Here is a 15,702-nt window from a genome sequence, read left to right on the forward strand (position 1 = left end):
AAGTCATAGCATACATGATTGAGCCAACTGCGGAAGCGTATGGTACTCTGCTCATTTCTGCTATTTCAGCTTCGGTACTCGGACTTTGAGTCTTACTCAACTTGGCATTACTTTGTATCGGTAATTCTCCCTTCTTCGAGTTTTCCATACTAAAACGTTTTAGAACCTTCTCTAAGTAAGTGTTCTGACTAAGTCCTATTAGTCTCTTACTTCTTTCTCTTACTATCCTTATTCCCAAAATATAAGAAGCCTCTCCGAGGTCCTTCATAGCAAAGCACTTCCCGAGCCAGGACTTAACCTCCTGCAGAGTCGGGATGTCGTTTCCTATGAGTAATATGTCATCGACATATAGAACGAGGAAGCTTACTATACTCCCACTGGCTTTGACATATACACAAGATTCGTCTTCGCTTCGTACAAATCCAAACTCTTTGACTTTCTCATCGAAGCAAAGATTCCATCTGCGAGACGCTTGCTTAAGTCCATAAATGGACTTCTCAAGCTTACACACTCTATTCGGATGCTTTGGATCCACAAACCCCTCTGGCTGAGCCATGTAAACATCCTCAGCCAACTTTCCGTTAAGGAAGGCGGTCTTGACATCCATTTGCCAAATCTCATAATCATGAAATGCGGAAATTGCTAGCATCACTATAATAGATTTAATCTTTGCAACTGGTGAGAAGGTCTCATCATAGTCAACTTCTGGAGTTTGAGTAAAGCCCTTCGCAACCAATCGCGCCTTATACGTGTGTACTTTTCCATCCACGTCGGTCTTCTTCTTGAAGATCCATTTGCACCCAACGGTCTTACGTCCGGGCACATAATCAACCAAATTCCAAACTTGGTTATCATACATGGATTGGATCTCGCTATCCGTTTCCTCTTTCCATTTCGCAGACTCCGGGCCTGCCATGGCTTTCTTATAGCTATTAGGTTCATCAAGGTTTATTAGTGTACCATCACTAATATACGTGTCCCCTTCGGTAGTAATATGAAAACCATAAAGCTGGGGTTGAACTCTAACTCTTTCGGAACGTCTAAGAGGTAAGGATTCGTTAATCGGTTCAACCGGAGTTTCCTTCTCGGGTTGAGTGCCAGCGGTAGAGGTTCCTTCATCTATCGAATCTTGAATCTCTTCAAGCTCGATTTGCCTCCCACTGTCTCCTTGGCTTACGAGTTCTCGTTCTCGGAAAACTCCTTTCCTCGCAACGAAGACAACATTGTCCTTCGGTCTATAGAAGAGATATCCAAAGGATTTCTGCGGGTAGCCGATGAAAATACATCGCTCACTACGAGGTTCGAGCTTGTCGTGAGTATCTCATCTTACGAAGGCCTCACAACCCCAAACCTTGATATGTGCCAACGAGGGAGCTTTCCCTGTCCACATCTCGTGAGGTGTTTTGGCAACCTTCTTAGTAGGGACTCGGTTAAGGATATGGGCGGCAGTCTCTAAGGCATACCCCCAAAAAGAGATTGATAGTGAAGCACGACTCATCATAGAGCGAACCATGTCCAACAAGGTTCGATTACGCCTTTCTGCCACACCATTCAATTGTGGTGTCCTAGGTGGCGTCAATTGTGAAACTATTCCACACTCCTTGAGATAATCGTGGAACTCAAGACTTAGGTACTCTCCTCCTCGATCGGATCGAAGCATCTTGATTTTCCTGCCCAATTGATTCTCCACTTCATTCTTGAACTCTTTGAACTTTTCAAAAGTTTCTGACTTTTGCTTGATTAAGTAGATATACCCATATCTACTATAGTCATCGGTAAAAGTCACATAGAAGCGGTTCCCATCCTTCGTGGTTGATCTAAACGGTCCACATACATCGATATGTATTAGGTCCAATAGACCCTCACCCCTTTCACACATACTTGTGAAGGGTGACTTAGTCATCTTTCCAAGTAAACAAGACTCGCACGTGTCATCTTCCCTAAGGTCAAATGACTCCAACACTCCATCCTTTTGGAGTTGGGCTACACGCTTCTTGTTGACATGTCCAACACGACAATGCCACAAGGATGCTCTATCCATACTATTGGAAGAATCCACGCATAAAACATCATTTCCTAAGTTATCTACAATCATAACGGTTTCATAAATTCCATTACATGGTATAGCTTCAAAATAAAAGACACCATTTAGATAAGCCAAAATAGAACCATTCTCATTATTAAAAGAAAATCTAAAACCTTGTCTAAACAAACCATGAAATGAAATGATGTTTCTAGCCATTTCTGGCGAATAGCAACAATTGGTTAAATCTAAAGATAAACCATTCCTAAGCACTAAAGAATATACTCTAATCTTGGTCACAGGCGACAATCTTCTGTTCCCCATGATTAGATTTATTCTTCCAGCCTCCACATCCCTATTTCTTCTTAGTCCCTGCACATTAGAACAAATGTGGTAACCACAACCGGTATCAAGAGCCCAAGAAATAGCATGACATGAATCGTTAGATTTAATTGTGTATATACCTGCGAAAGACGGCTTGATCTTTCCTTCCTTGATGGCCTGCAGGTACTTTGGGCAGCTTCTCTTCCAATGTCCTATCTTGTGGCAGTGGTGGCATTCTGCCTCCTTTGGGTTAGGGCAGGGTTTAGCAAGATCAACGTTGGTCCCACTAGAAGAGGCACCATCTCGGGACTTAACCTTGCGATGGTTCTTAGATGAAGCCTTCCTCTTCTTTCCCCTTCCTTGTCCAATAGCCAACACAAGAGCATCGGGTGGATTGGGAGTTGGTGCAACAGACTTGTCCTTGAAGTTGCTCCCAGCGACCCTCAAGAGACCTTGGAGCTTGCTTAGGGTGACCTCTTCTTTGTTCATATGGTAGGTCATCCTAAATTGATTGTAACTTGGAGGAAAAGAGTGAAGCACCATGTCGATCGCCAAGTCTTCCCCAAAGTCAACATTCAACTTGCGAAGATGGTCGACATACCTTTGCATCTTTTGCAGGTGCATGGTAAGAGACTATCCATGACCTATTTTAGCGGAAATCATGTTAGTGAAAATCTCATAACGCTATTGTCTCGCGTTTTGGTGGTATCTCTCCAACAATTCTTGGTGCATCTCGTACGGGTACATGTCCTCATAGGACTTTTGGAATTCGGAGTTCATAGTGGCTATCATGATGCAATGTACCTTCGTTGCATCACGCTCGTGAGTTTCAAAAGCGGTCATTTCAGTCGGAGTAGCGATTTCAGGGTTGATCTTCTCGAGCTTCTCATCGAGGACATACTCCTTGTCCTCATAGCGAGCAATGGTGCGAATGTATCTTATCCATTCACTAAAGTTCGTCCCATCGAAAGTGACATTTTGACAAAGGCTCATCAATGTGAATGAACTAGCAGCAGCGTTGTTTGCGTTCGACATCTACAAATAGAAAGGACAAAGATAGATTAGAATATGAATCCCTAATTATCACCCAATAAGAAAATTAGGGCTAGGATCCAACAACAATATTTACATATTAGAAAAAGGGATGCCGTAATCTAACATGCAAACAATTTGAAGGTAAGTGAATGACGATTCACTAATTCTCCACCACAAAACATAACCTTAAGTTCTAAATGTATTGAGAATTCCTAGGTTTGGATGAGATTCATTGAAACTTTTCAATGGCATGTTTAAATCTCGATATGCCCCTCTTGTTTGTGACTGGGATACCGAGGATCACAAAGCGGGTGTGAATTACCATGCAAATTTACATTGTGCCTTCATTGTAACGATCACCTATTCAATGTGTCGGTAAACCACACACGCTCCATCGAACTATGATAAACAATGAATCACCATTTGCCACCTTTGCTTAGAACTAATTAGTGTGCCGGTAAACCACACACGCTCCACTAACTTCTTAGCAAGGGTTCAAAGTGTAATTTCATGGGATTGCATCAATTCACTTTTGCTAAAGTAACTAAGATTGGGAAATTTTTTAAAAACATGTAGTTACTTTTTATTTCATATTATACTTTTAATGAGAGATAAGGTTGCCCTATCCTACCCGTTCGGCTAACGACCCTCCACCGATCAAGCAAGCGGTGGGTGTGAGTGTACACCCATTAAGCACCATTTTATAGGCAGCAACCTTATACCCACCTTATAGATCGGCTTCGTGAATAAGACCTACTAACGGTAAGACTAGCATTTTAGTTATATATATATATATATATATATATATATATATATATATATATATATATATATATATATATATATATATATATTAATCTTATAATATTATATTAGTATAGGGTTGTATTTTAAACTTGTAAAATTCTAGGGTTTGAAATTTAAATTGTCTAAATTAGAACTTTTAATCACAAAACATAAATTTCAAAACTTGAGGGCAAGTTTTAAACATTTAAAACATGGAGGATCAAATAACAAATAATCTTAATTAACAATTAATTCCATAATTATCCATATTTGATTTATTTAATGATTTCTTGCAAAATAATTTACCAATTTAATCAAAATAATTAATTAATTATCACATAAGGAAATTAAATATTTTATTAATTGATAAATATCTTTAATTAGATCAAGATTATAGTCATATATATCAAAAAATCGGATTAGGGTTGATCTAATATGATAAAGGCAAGTTTCCATAAGATAAATATCAAAAAATCCCGAATTTGGTCATTCCTGACGCTCGGACTCGCCGAGTTCCCAACTGGACTCGCCGAGTCAGGCCAACTCGCCGAGTCCACAATGGGACTCGTCGAGTTCATGACTCAGAAACACAAAATTCGAATTTTGCAAGCAAGAAACAAACAATCATGCATCAATTTAATAGAAACCAAGCTAGGCTCTGATACCACTGATGGGTTTTGGCCATATGAACATTCCTATGTGCACATGCAAACCCTAATGCTTGGATCTAGGTTTCTCTAATTAAACATGTATTGAATCCAAGACTTCTAATATCTAATAGAGTATAAGAACAATAAAAAATCAAATTTAGAAGTATACCTTGAAACACTTGTTTGATCTTCTTGTTCTTGGAGCTTTAGAGTCACAAATGTCACTCCTCTAATGGCTTACAAACACCAACTAGCAAGAGGATGATTTGAGAGAGAGGAGAGTGAAGAAATCGGCCAGGGTTTCTTTGCTTTAGCAAAGGTGCCGATTTCCCTTGCCCCAAGGGTCTATTTATACTTGTAAGGCTCCTAAGGTTTCACCCTTAAACCCTAGTTAGATAATCTTTACTCAAAGCAATCCAAATCCTTTCCATGATAAGATCTTGGACGATTTGTGGCTTATCATAAGCCCTAGAAATCGTCCAACCCTATCCAAGAAGGATTTACAGCCCAAAGTGTAACTATCAAACAATTGACAGTTTATACCCTCTTACTTAATTAATCTCTTTAAGTCACCAAATTAATTCTAATTAATTTATGACTTATATTAATCAAATAACAATATTATTATTCCTTATATTATTCTCATAATATATTAATAATATTTATTCTCTCGTAATAAATCATCCTGTCAAGTTGCTATGGTGAAGGCAACCCAAAAGGACCATGCACAATCGGGTCAAATACTTGCCTAATATAGTTGCAGCCTTAGACACTATTCCAACAAGAACAGCAAGTATGTTCCGTGACTACGTCTGCAATTGGACTCGTGGCCGGAGGATGGACCTGCAGTGGTGACTGAGTGGCGTAAGGTAGGCGTCCGTGAGTTCGTCGTTGATTAGCAGCGAGCAGCAACACCAGAGATGGGGATTGGGGTTCAATCTGATTCACCGTTCACGTCTTGGGCTCTTGGCATGGCATCGGACAATTCACAATTGGACAGGAGGGGCCACATCCCAATTTACACATTCTTGGGCCTATATCTCGAAAAAAAATAACTTGTTTGGACTACTTCTGACCCAAAATTTAGGGGGGGGGGGGGGGACCCCTCCTGGTCCTATACAAGATGCGTCCATGCCTGCTCGTAAGATGATATGGCTTTTCGCGTACTAAATTTTTTAGTCTAATTATTGATGTAATTAAGGACGAAATCGAATATATTTATTTGTATATGTCGAATAGTTATATTACATGTTATTGATAATGTTAGATGCTAACGACGGTTGATGATGTATTTTTTAGGTTGTCACACCCTTGGTATGCTAGAACTCTTAAATTGATTATTTAATGCAAAAGAGAGTGATAGGGCCATGCTAGTTGTGAAGTTATTCATGTTGCTAAAATGTGATGATTTGCATGTTATATTTTTATTTCGTCATACTTGAATGAAACTAGGAAATGCATGCTAAAAGTTTATTGTTAACTGGGGTATTTCTTTATATGCTACAAACTGATGTTATGTGGTAATTTTTTACAATATACATTTGATGTATGAGATGTTATATGTGTTGGATTAATAATAATAATAATAATAATAATAATAATAATAATAATAATAATAATAAAGCATGGTTACATAATGTTATTGTTGACGTGTGTGGATGCCTCATGTGAATGGATTAACTAATTTTAAAATTAATTAAAATAAAGGGTATCGTGCCTATAGGATATCGCGGTGGAAGGATATCGTTCGAAGAAAAGAGCTTAAGTCAAGTCGATATGGAGTGGTTTTCTAGGTAACCATTTCGAAACATGGATCTTGTGCACTTGGTGTACGGGGACTGGAGTGATGTTGGCTACTCGAAAACGTCGGATCAAGCATTACATTTGGGTGTAGGTATGTGTTTGGAAGTACCGTTTTACCACCCTCAAACGACAATGCAGTGTGCTTGTACATGAAAAGTCAGAGTGGTGAACACAAAGAACCAGGAATTGTGTTATAGGTGGGTGTCGCCCCTCATTTGGTGCACTGGGTCACCAGGTTACATTAATAAATAGCGAATGGGGTCTTTCTTTAGGGATGTTAGTGATGTTTTAGACCCATATAGCGAGGGACATTGAAAGTAATTATAGCGATGAACATAATAAAATAATTACTGGGACGAAAGAATGTCCAGAATAATATATGCTAAAAATATATTAAAAATAATTAGCGATGAATATTGATTGTGATTGATTAACTAAACGTCTTGTATGAAGTATGTTTATTTTATTATCCATGTGTTTGGGATTGACTCATTGTGTTGATGCTGACACTTGTTTCTTGTTTGTTGTTGTTGTGGCTTGCATTGGTACATGTAGCTTGTTTGGGATTGACTCATTATGTTGATGCTGACTCATTGTTGTTGTTTGGGATTGACTCGTCGTGATGTTTTATTTATACATGGTTTTGGGTACTTGTTTTGGTACCGGTTTGCAACTTTAAACTTTTGATGGATTGTTTTTTAAACTAATAACGGTGGTGTTTTCATTAAAATAATTAATACTCTTGTTGCTTAAATCTGTTAAATAATGCTTTAAAAAAAATGAGGTGAAAAGTCACGGTGTTACAACAGTCTAACCTTCGGTGTTCTAAAAAGCTTAGATCTTAAATGTTAGCAAAGAACTATCTAGTTTAGAGCTTCGTTGTTGTCCTTCCAAACTTAGAGAACAAGTGTCCTCATTTACCCGTTTGCCATGGACCCATGAGTCCTATACATAAATTTTAGGTCAAAAAATTTATAAATACATCTCATTGATTCTAACCCTAATAAGAGTTAGGAGTTGTAAATGCATGTGATGTAACTTGATTACCTGAAAAAAATGAACTATGTCAAATCTCTTTGTCTTCATTGTTATTATTGTTTTTGAGTTGATTGAAGTTGTTCTTGATCCCTATCACATGGTTTGTAAACAATGTTGTATTTGCTTTTTTGAAGACTACAATGACACACAACTAGACCCGACTATTTGACTCTTTTTTGTCAAATGGTACCAGTCGAGGAATCGGATTACACATTAACATGGCATCCGTGCAACCCTTGCACGGCCTCCAAACTGGACTCCATTTTCCATCTCATCCCTGAATACCCGTGTTTTCATTAGTAAAACTTAAATATTTATTCATTCGTCATTGGAATCGGAATCTTCTTTTATTAAGGCGAAACCGGATATGTCGATGTTGGTTTCAATAAAATTAATTTAATCCCTTACAATATTGTCATCCCATATAATCTTGTCATCACAATAAATTTTTGTCGTGATTGGAAATGATAAAGACCGCAACAGAAACAAGTGTTTGAGCAACTTGACCCATCCTACTTTATGGTTATGGAAGCAAGTATTAAGAAATCAGATGTACTTTGAGTAATTTCCAAGTATGATTGTGTAGATAACAAACTTTGACCACTATAAAGTCTAATCAAGTAAAAGATAATTATACGTATCGTATTTCATAATATTTTAAATCTTAAAGGTCGCCAAATTAGGTCAAGACGCACACATAATACACAAAGTGTTTGCAATTAATCTTGTCTTTAATCCTTAGTGTTACCATTTTTTCAAGATGTTCACATCAACTTTTTAAGGAAATTAAAAGAATTATCTAGTTCGACATTATCTATAGATGACTCATATAAGGTCAAATATGATTTTTACAATAATGACAATTAAAGAATATCCACTTTGCGTGGCAACTTTTATTTCTTAGTTTATTCATGTATTCACTTTATGCATATGGCCATGCCCTAAAGCTTAAGACTCAAAGAATATGCCATGCTCCTTCGGTTCGAATGAGGGCGTGTTTGGCAAAAGTAGCTGTTAGCTGGAAACGGATAGCGGTTAGCTGGTAGCATGTAGCTGGTAGCTAGAAGCTGTAGCTTTTATTTGTTATATGAATGTTTGGCAAAAGTAATTAGAAGCTTTTGAAATATATAAAATTACATAAAATGACAATTGATTAAAAATAAAAAAAATATATAAGTATATTTTTAAGGGTAATTATGGAAATTGATTTCAAAAGCTCCGGAGCGTTTTGTTAAAAGCTACATGAAGTAGCTTTTAGAATCGGAACGTTTTGTTAAAACTAAAAGTTAAACGCTCGTACTGTCAAACGAAGTTTTTTGTTTAAACTAGAGCGTTTTGTCAAAAGCTAAAAGCTAGAAGCTCTCAAACGCTTCCAAAAGCTCCATGCCAAACACGCCCGGGTTTTATAAAATCCTGTGAATTGTAATTCTCTATACTCAAACGAGGAAAAACTGTTCGGCGTATAAAAAAATTGTTATAATATTCCACTTAAAAAGTTAATTAATAGTAGCTAGCTATAAATCGACGGAATCTGTTCCTCTTGATGTGTTGCCTTTTTAACCAACTTTATCATCCTTAGAAGCTATTAGTTATAACTCTTGCTTTAGGTACATCCTTTCTCTCCTTGACCGTTGACTTTTCCATAAGTCCAAACTTTTTGCCCCAAGCATAAATAAACAATCGTTGAATTACTTGTCCAAAGAAATGGTCTTAATAATGAAAATCATTATTTTTAATTTTGAGATATATACAGTAAAGTCCCAATATTTTCGTAGATTTGACAAAAAAATCATAAACTTTATTTTTTTAACAGTAAAGTCCAAATTACCGGCAGTTTTTGACACTTTTACCTTTTTTTCCGGTTAGCCGGTAATGGGGACTTTTTTTTCAAAAAAAAAAATAAAGTTTAGTACTTTCTTGTCAAATCGTCAATTAGGATTTTACTGTCAAAAAAATAAAGTTTAGGACTTTCTTGTCAAATCCTTAAAAATATTGGGACTTTAGTGTATATATAATTTTTTTGATTAAAATTTTAATTGTATGATATTCTTTAAGCATAAGAGTTATTGTACCTTCTTTAATCAGCTGGATCCTATTGAAATCCTTAATGTTTGCTTCTTGTTAAATCGTTTTTTTAAGATCAACAAACCGACATTGAAAAAATTGAGAAAATCAAGAAAGAAAGAAAGAAAGAACGAAGGTTGTGTTGGCTTTTTCTAGTCCCAAAAATGGAGAAATAAGAAATCGAAAAAAAACGAAATTGCCTGGCTTTATACAAACACAAACCTGGTTCTTTCTTTCTTTATTTCTTGATCTCTCAATTTTTTTTAATGTCGGCTTGTTGAGATTAAAAAAAACGATTTAACAAGAAGCAAGCGTTAAGGATTTCAATATGATCTACCTGATTAGAGAATGTTTCAATAACTCTTATGTTTAAAGAGTATCATACCATTAAATTTCTAACAAAAAAAAAATTATATATACACTAAAGTCCCAATATTTTCAACGATTTGACAAGAAAGTCCTAAGCTTTATTTTTTTTACAGTAAAGTCATAATTGACGATTTCACAAGAAAGTCCCAAACTTTCTTTTTTTGACAAAAAAAGTCCTAATTACCGGCTAACCAAGAAAAAAGGGTAAAAGTGTCAAAAATTGCCGGTAATTTGGACTTTACTGTAAAAAAAAATAAAGTTTAGGACTTTCTTATCAAATCGATGAAAATATTGGGACTTTACTATATATATATATATATATATATATATATATATATATATATATATATATATATATATATATATATATATATATATATCTTTAATTTTTTAGACAAAATTTCAAAATTAGTCCCTATGATTTTCAGAAGGTGTCATTTTAAGGACAATTAAAAAAATATTACACCACATGGTTCTTATGGTTTCAAAATCTTACATTGTTGGCCGAAACCCATAAATCATAAGGTCTCCCACAACTCTCCCCTACCTCCCCCCCCCCCCCCCCCAATCCCCCATCTCTACCTTTCTCTTATCACCCTCCACATCCACCACCATGTCTATTGTCATCAAAAATTAAAATTATAGACAAAAACATAGCAAACATCATGTGGCAATAAACTAAAAACGATAGCTTGCAAAGAATCATAAAACAAAATTGGAAATATGAAAATCTATCGATTTTATTTCGAACACAAGAAAGGGGGAAAATAACTATAGAACAAGAAGGAAGCTAGAAAATTCTTGAGATCAATTATCTTGTCATCTTTTCAATTTGAATGGAAAAAAAGAATAGAGAGCAACCGAACAAGAATGCACCCGAAAATTTCAAGTCATCGTCATCTTTAATTTCCAAAATTCTTCTCATACAAAGATTTTTAATTGGCAATTAGTTGTATGTGTTGCTCTGATTAACACTTAAGCCCCGAATTGCTTACAAGGCTTCATTTTAACTAGACTTACTAAGATAAAGATGCTTGTTTCTAGTACTGAAGAAAATGAATCTAAGCTTCAAGATGCATACCTTGTTTGATATGTGTGAGTTTTATTTGAAACTTTCAACATCAAATCTTCGTGATATGAGCCTCCATCTTGAAACAAAAAATTATTTCCAAAGTTCAACAAGCAATTTAATGAATACCTTCATCTTGATAAAAGAAGCAAGGACTTTGATACAATGGTCTAGGGATTCTTATAGTGAAACCAAGGGACAAAATGAACAAGTAATTCGATGCAGACCTTCAACAAGTAGTTGGATATAGTGATATAGGGCTAAGTAACCAACAAACAGGATAGAAAGGGGAAGAAGTTGGTGACTAGCAATAGCTAAGAAGATGAATCGGGGAAGGAGGTCGACGTGAGGAAGCGAATGAAAGCATGGGGTTAGGGATAGGGTTAGTGATGCATTTTCTTTTTATTTTTTTCTTTAATTAAACTAGTTAAAAAATATATTAAAAACTAGTTTATAATCCGTGGAAACCATGGTTACAAAATTAACTAAATTTTATAGTAAAAACTTAAAATTATTAACCAATTATTTTAAATAAATTATTAAATAAGTGATATTTTTTTAGTTATATAAAATTATAATCGTTGATTTAAATACGCAACCTTATAATTTGTCTTAATTTTATTTTAATTTTTCTTCTAATGTTACTAACTAGATGTGAAACTCGTGTACTACACAGGTTAATTAAAAAAATTATATATGAAAATATAAACTTTAGATATTTTTTTAAAGAAAACATTAAATATCAAAGTGTAAGCATTAAATATTTTTTTAAAAAAAGTTCATAATATATATACAAACAAAATAATGAATCAATAAATAATTCAATTTATATTAATAAAACGAACTACAGAAAAATAATTATATTTTGACCATATAAAATAAGCATCTCAATTTTGAATTATATATATTAAAGGAAACATATTAAAATATGAAAATATAAGGAAACAAATTAATGACATATTAATTATTTTCTATAGCCTAAAAATTAGATACTTATTTAAGAAAATCAAAAATTACCACAAAATGATAAGTGAAAATTAATTTCTAAGAATTAACCACAAAATTACATGTATCCAAATCCATAAGACCATAAGAAATTAACAAGTGGCAAAAAGTTATTTATTTATTAGGAATGAATTAATATAACTATAATGAAAATTTTAAATTTTGAAATTTAAAATAAAGAATTAATAAATTGACAAATAACATGAAATTAATTAGAATATATAATAAAATGAGAAACGAACGAACAATAATTGGAATATACTAAAATAAATCAAAAATGAGATTTCAGTATTTTTAATAATTGAGGGAACAATCACCTAAAAAGTTGAAATCAAGTACGTATTTTGTTTGTAATAGTTCAAAGCCAGATTTTCTGGAAATCAACATGGATCAATTTTGAAATTTTGTATTTTTTTTTTCTAATAAACGAATCAAGATTTCAGTAACGATACGTACGTTAGGTAAATCATCCATCCGCCATCATTAGTTGACCTCCAAATAGATAGGTTTTACACGACGGATTTGCAGGTCTATATAAATCAGTTCCACGTTCTTTCAGAAATTACACTTAGAATAGATAAATTAACATTCGAAAATGCTTTTGCCTCTACAAATACTCATTATCGTTTTAACCTTCATTTCTCATGAACATGAAGCCATTGCTGCATATGTACCACCTTACACTTCCGTAATTGCTCCTGTACATAAACATACCGATGCCGCTAAGCCTCTCTACAGCGTTCAAATCATGACAACATACGTAAACATGCAATACATGCATGAAAACTTCCTTATAGACATCGATGCTCCTTTCATATGGCACGATTGTATCATTCAATGGAACATATATCCAGGAAGTTGTCCAGCTAACACCCTTTGCACCTCTCCAGTTTCTTGCGAAGAATTTCAGTGCACAAATGTACGAACTTCTTACTCGTATCAGAAGCCTTATTGCTCTCCACCTGACAACAGCTCGACGTTACCTGGTTGGGGATATTGTACATGTCCAGTCAACGTGGTTGACCCCATTACTGGATCTTGTGGGCAAGCCATGCTCAACTATGATGATTTCACAGTGAACACAAGCAATGGTAAAAATATTTTTACTGGAAGTTACGGTTTTTACCCTAATGCTGCATGTGCACCTTCTTCGGCATTTCAATCATTTCCTGCAAATGTTACTGGTGTCATGGCACTTTCTTCATCACCATACGCTTTACCAGCTTATTTATTTGAGCCACTTAAAAAAGTCGTAGGTTTATGTTTACCTAGTACTTTGTCTACTTCTGGGGTTCTGTTTTATGGGAATAGTCCTTATTACCTTCTTCCACAATCAGATGTCGACGTAAGGAGTTATCTTTCTTATACTCTATTGATAAAGCGTCCGGATTCTTTCGGATACTTTATAGGTGTCAATAACATTGTAATCAAAAAAAGATCCATTAACATTCCCGCAAATGCGACTACCAAGATTAGTACACTTGACCCTTATACGATTCTTAGAACAGACATTTATAACCCTGTGATTCGAAGGTTTTCGATGGTTACAAAGCGTATTCCTACTGCAAAACCAATCCCACCTTTTGGTCTTTGCTTTAGCACCAAAGGTGGTTTACGAGTTCCTGATATTGATTTTAGTCTCCCGGAAGGAAAGAAGTGGACAATGTCCTCCGCTAACTCGATTAAGCAGGTAACGAATGATGTGGCATGTCTGGCGCTTGTTGATGGTGGTGCAACAAGTGAACCTGCAATCGTGATTGGGACCTTTCAGATGGAGGATAACTTCCTTGTATTTGATTTGGAGAATTCGACTTTTGGGTTTAGTTCTTCTTTATTACGTAAGCAGACTTCATGCTCAAGCTTCAATTTTACGCTCGTTGATAGCTTCTAAACTGATCAAAATGGAGTAAACAACTAGGAATGGATGCTTATATATACATCATTAATTAATTAATAGTTTCGCGCTCTATAATAAACAAGTCCTTGTTCGATCTTATATTCATGTATCCTACGTTAAAGAAATAATAACGCTTAATCATGGCTTCCTAGTGTTTAGTTTTGTATTTTTTGTATTAATTCTTGTTTTCTGATAAAATTCCGTTCGTTTTAAAAAATTATACTTGATGTTATATAACCCCTTTTGTTAGTTTTGCTGCATAAACCTGGCGAAAAAACATAATGGATTCTTCTTTTTTTATGTTTGTGAAAAGGTGTATCTTTTTGTATAAAACATTAAGAAATATAAAATTTCATATAAGACCTTATAGATTGATAAGAAATAAAAAATAATTATGTTTCAACACATAGAGTAATATAATATACATTTACAAAGCGTCAAATAATTGAAAGTTAAACCCCCACGCTTTAAAGCACGAAAAACATGCAAATAAATAAATAAATAAATAAAAATCAATTTCTGTGTGAAGTATCAAAAAGACACATTTTAAAGCACGAAAATGAACTAGTTCCATAAGTGATTCTTCCACTGCATTTTTTCATGCATCCACATACTTTTATAGTTTGTCGACAATTATGCCCCTCATTTAAATATATAATGTATTTTAATTATTCCACTAATTTGTTTAGACTATTTTAATAAATTTATTTTGAGGGAAATATACTATAATTAAGAAACAACAATATCTATATCTACTCCTCTAATAGCACAAGTCTTCCTCATCTTTGTTCCTTTTTGCTCTTGGAAAACTCAACTTGTTGCCTTCCACCCCTTCACTAGCAAACACGCCATCATGGATATTAAGGATTAGAAACATGGGTGGCTCACAAGAAAAAGAAACATTACCTTTCATATGTTTGATCCAAAATAATAACACCACGAACTTGGACCTTGTATGATGTGAAGTCTTTGGATATGTCATATATGAGGTATTGAAAGTACAACACCTTTATGCATCAAGTTTCTATGCATTGAAGTCTCCACGTTTTATGCTTTATTTACTTTATTTAGTATTTTGTTTATCTAGTCTTTTGTAGTTTAGAAGTAGTGAGGGGTTATCCCATCTTATGTGCTCCACGTTCCTTGTAATGTTTATAAGGCGTGTGATGCTTTTGTTTCTAAGCAGTTAATAAAAGAATAAACACCCTTAGTGTGTGTTTTTCTGTGTGTGTTTTCTGTTTCCTGTGTGCCTTTGTTTTTCATAGTACGTTCAAAGAAACACTGTGTGAGTGTTGTTTAAGATCTCCAGCAGGTTAACAAAGTGGTATCAGAGCACTGGGTCATGGCTAAGATGCAGGTGGCTGGTGGTGTGAAGAAACTTAATCAAAACAACTACAATACTTGGTCTACCTGCATAATGTCGTATATGCAAGGCCAGGATCTTTGGGAAGTTGTAAAAGGAACAGAAATAAACCAACCAGAGGCTGAAGATAACAATGGTGTACTAGGTAAATGGAAGATCAAGGTTGGGAAAGCAATGTTTGTGTTGAAGACGACTGTAGAAGAAGAAATGTTAGAACATATAAGAGATGTTGCAAATCCAAACGAAGCATGGGAAACCTTGCTTAAGTTGTTCTCC

The 15,702-nt window shown here is 34.8% G+C and overlaps 1 protein-coding gene across 1 annotated transcript; it reads left to right on the forward strand.

The window, feature by feature from the left end:
• Nucleotides 1-12,746: 12,746 nt before the first annotated feature.
• Nucleotides 12,747-14,221, forward strand: LOC145053369 (chitinase CLP-like). Its single transcript, XM_079001410.1, has one exon. The coding sequence runs from the start codon at nt 12,762-12,764 to the stop codon at nt 14,055-14,057; it is 1,296 nt and encodes a 431-aa protein (XP_078857536.1). The 5' UTR covers nt 12,747-12,761; the 3' UTR covers nt 14,058-14,221.
• Nucleotides 14,222-15,702: the final 1,481 nt, after the last annotated feature.

This window comes from Lactuca serriola, chromosome 5 (genome assembly GCF_051521515.1).
Source record: "Lactuca serriola cultivar US96UC23 chromosome 5, Lser_US96UC23_V15, whole genome shotgun sequence".
Lineage (NCBI taxonomy): Eukaryota > Viridiplantae > Streptophyta > Magnoliopsida > Asterales > Asteraceae > Lactuca > Lactuca serriola.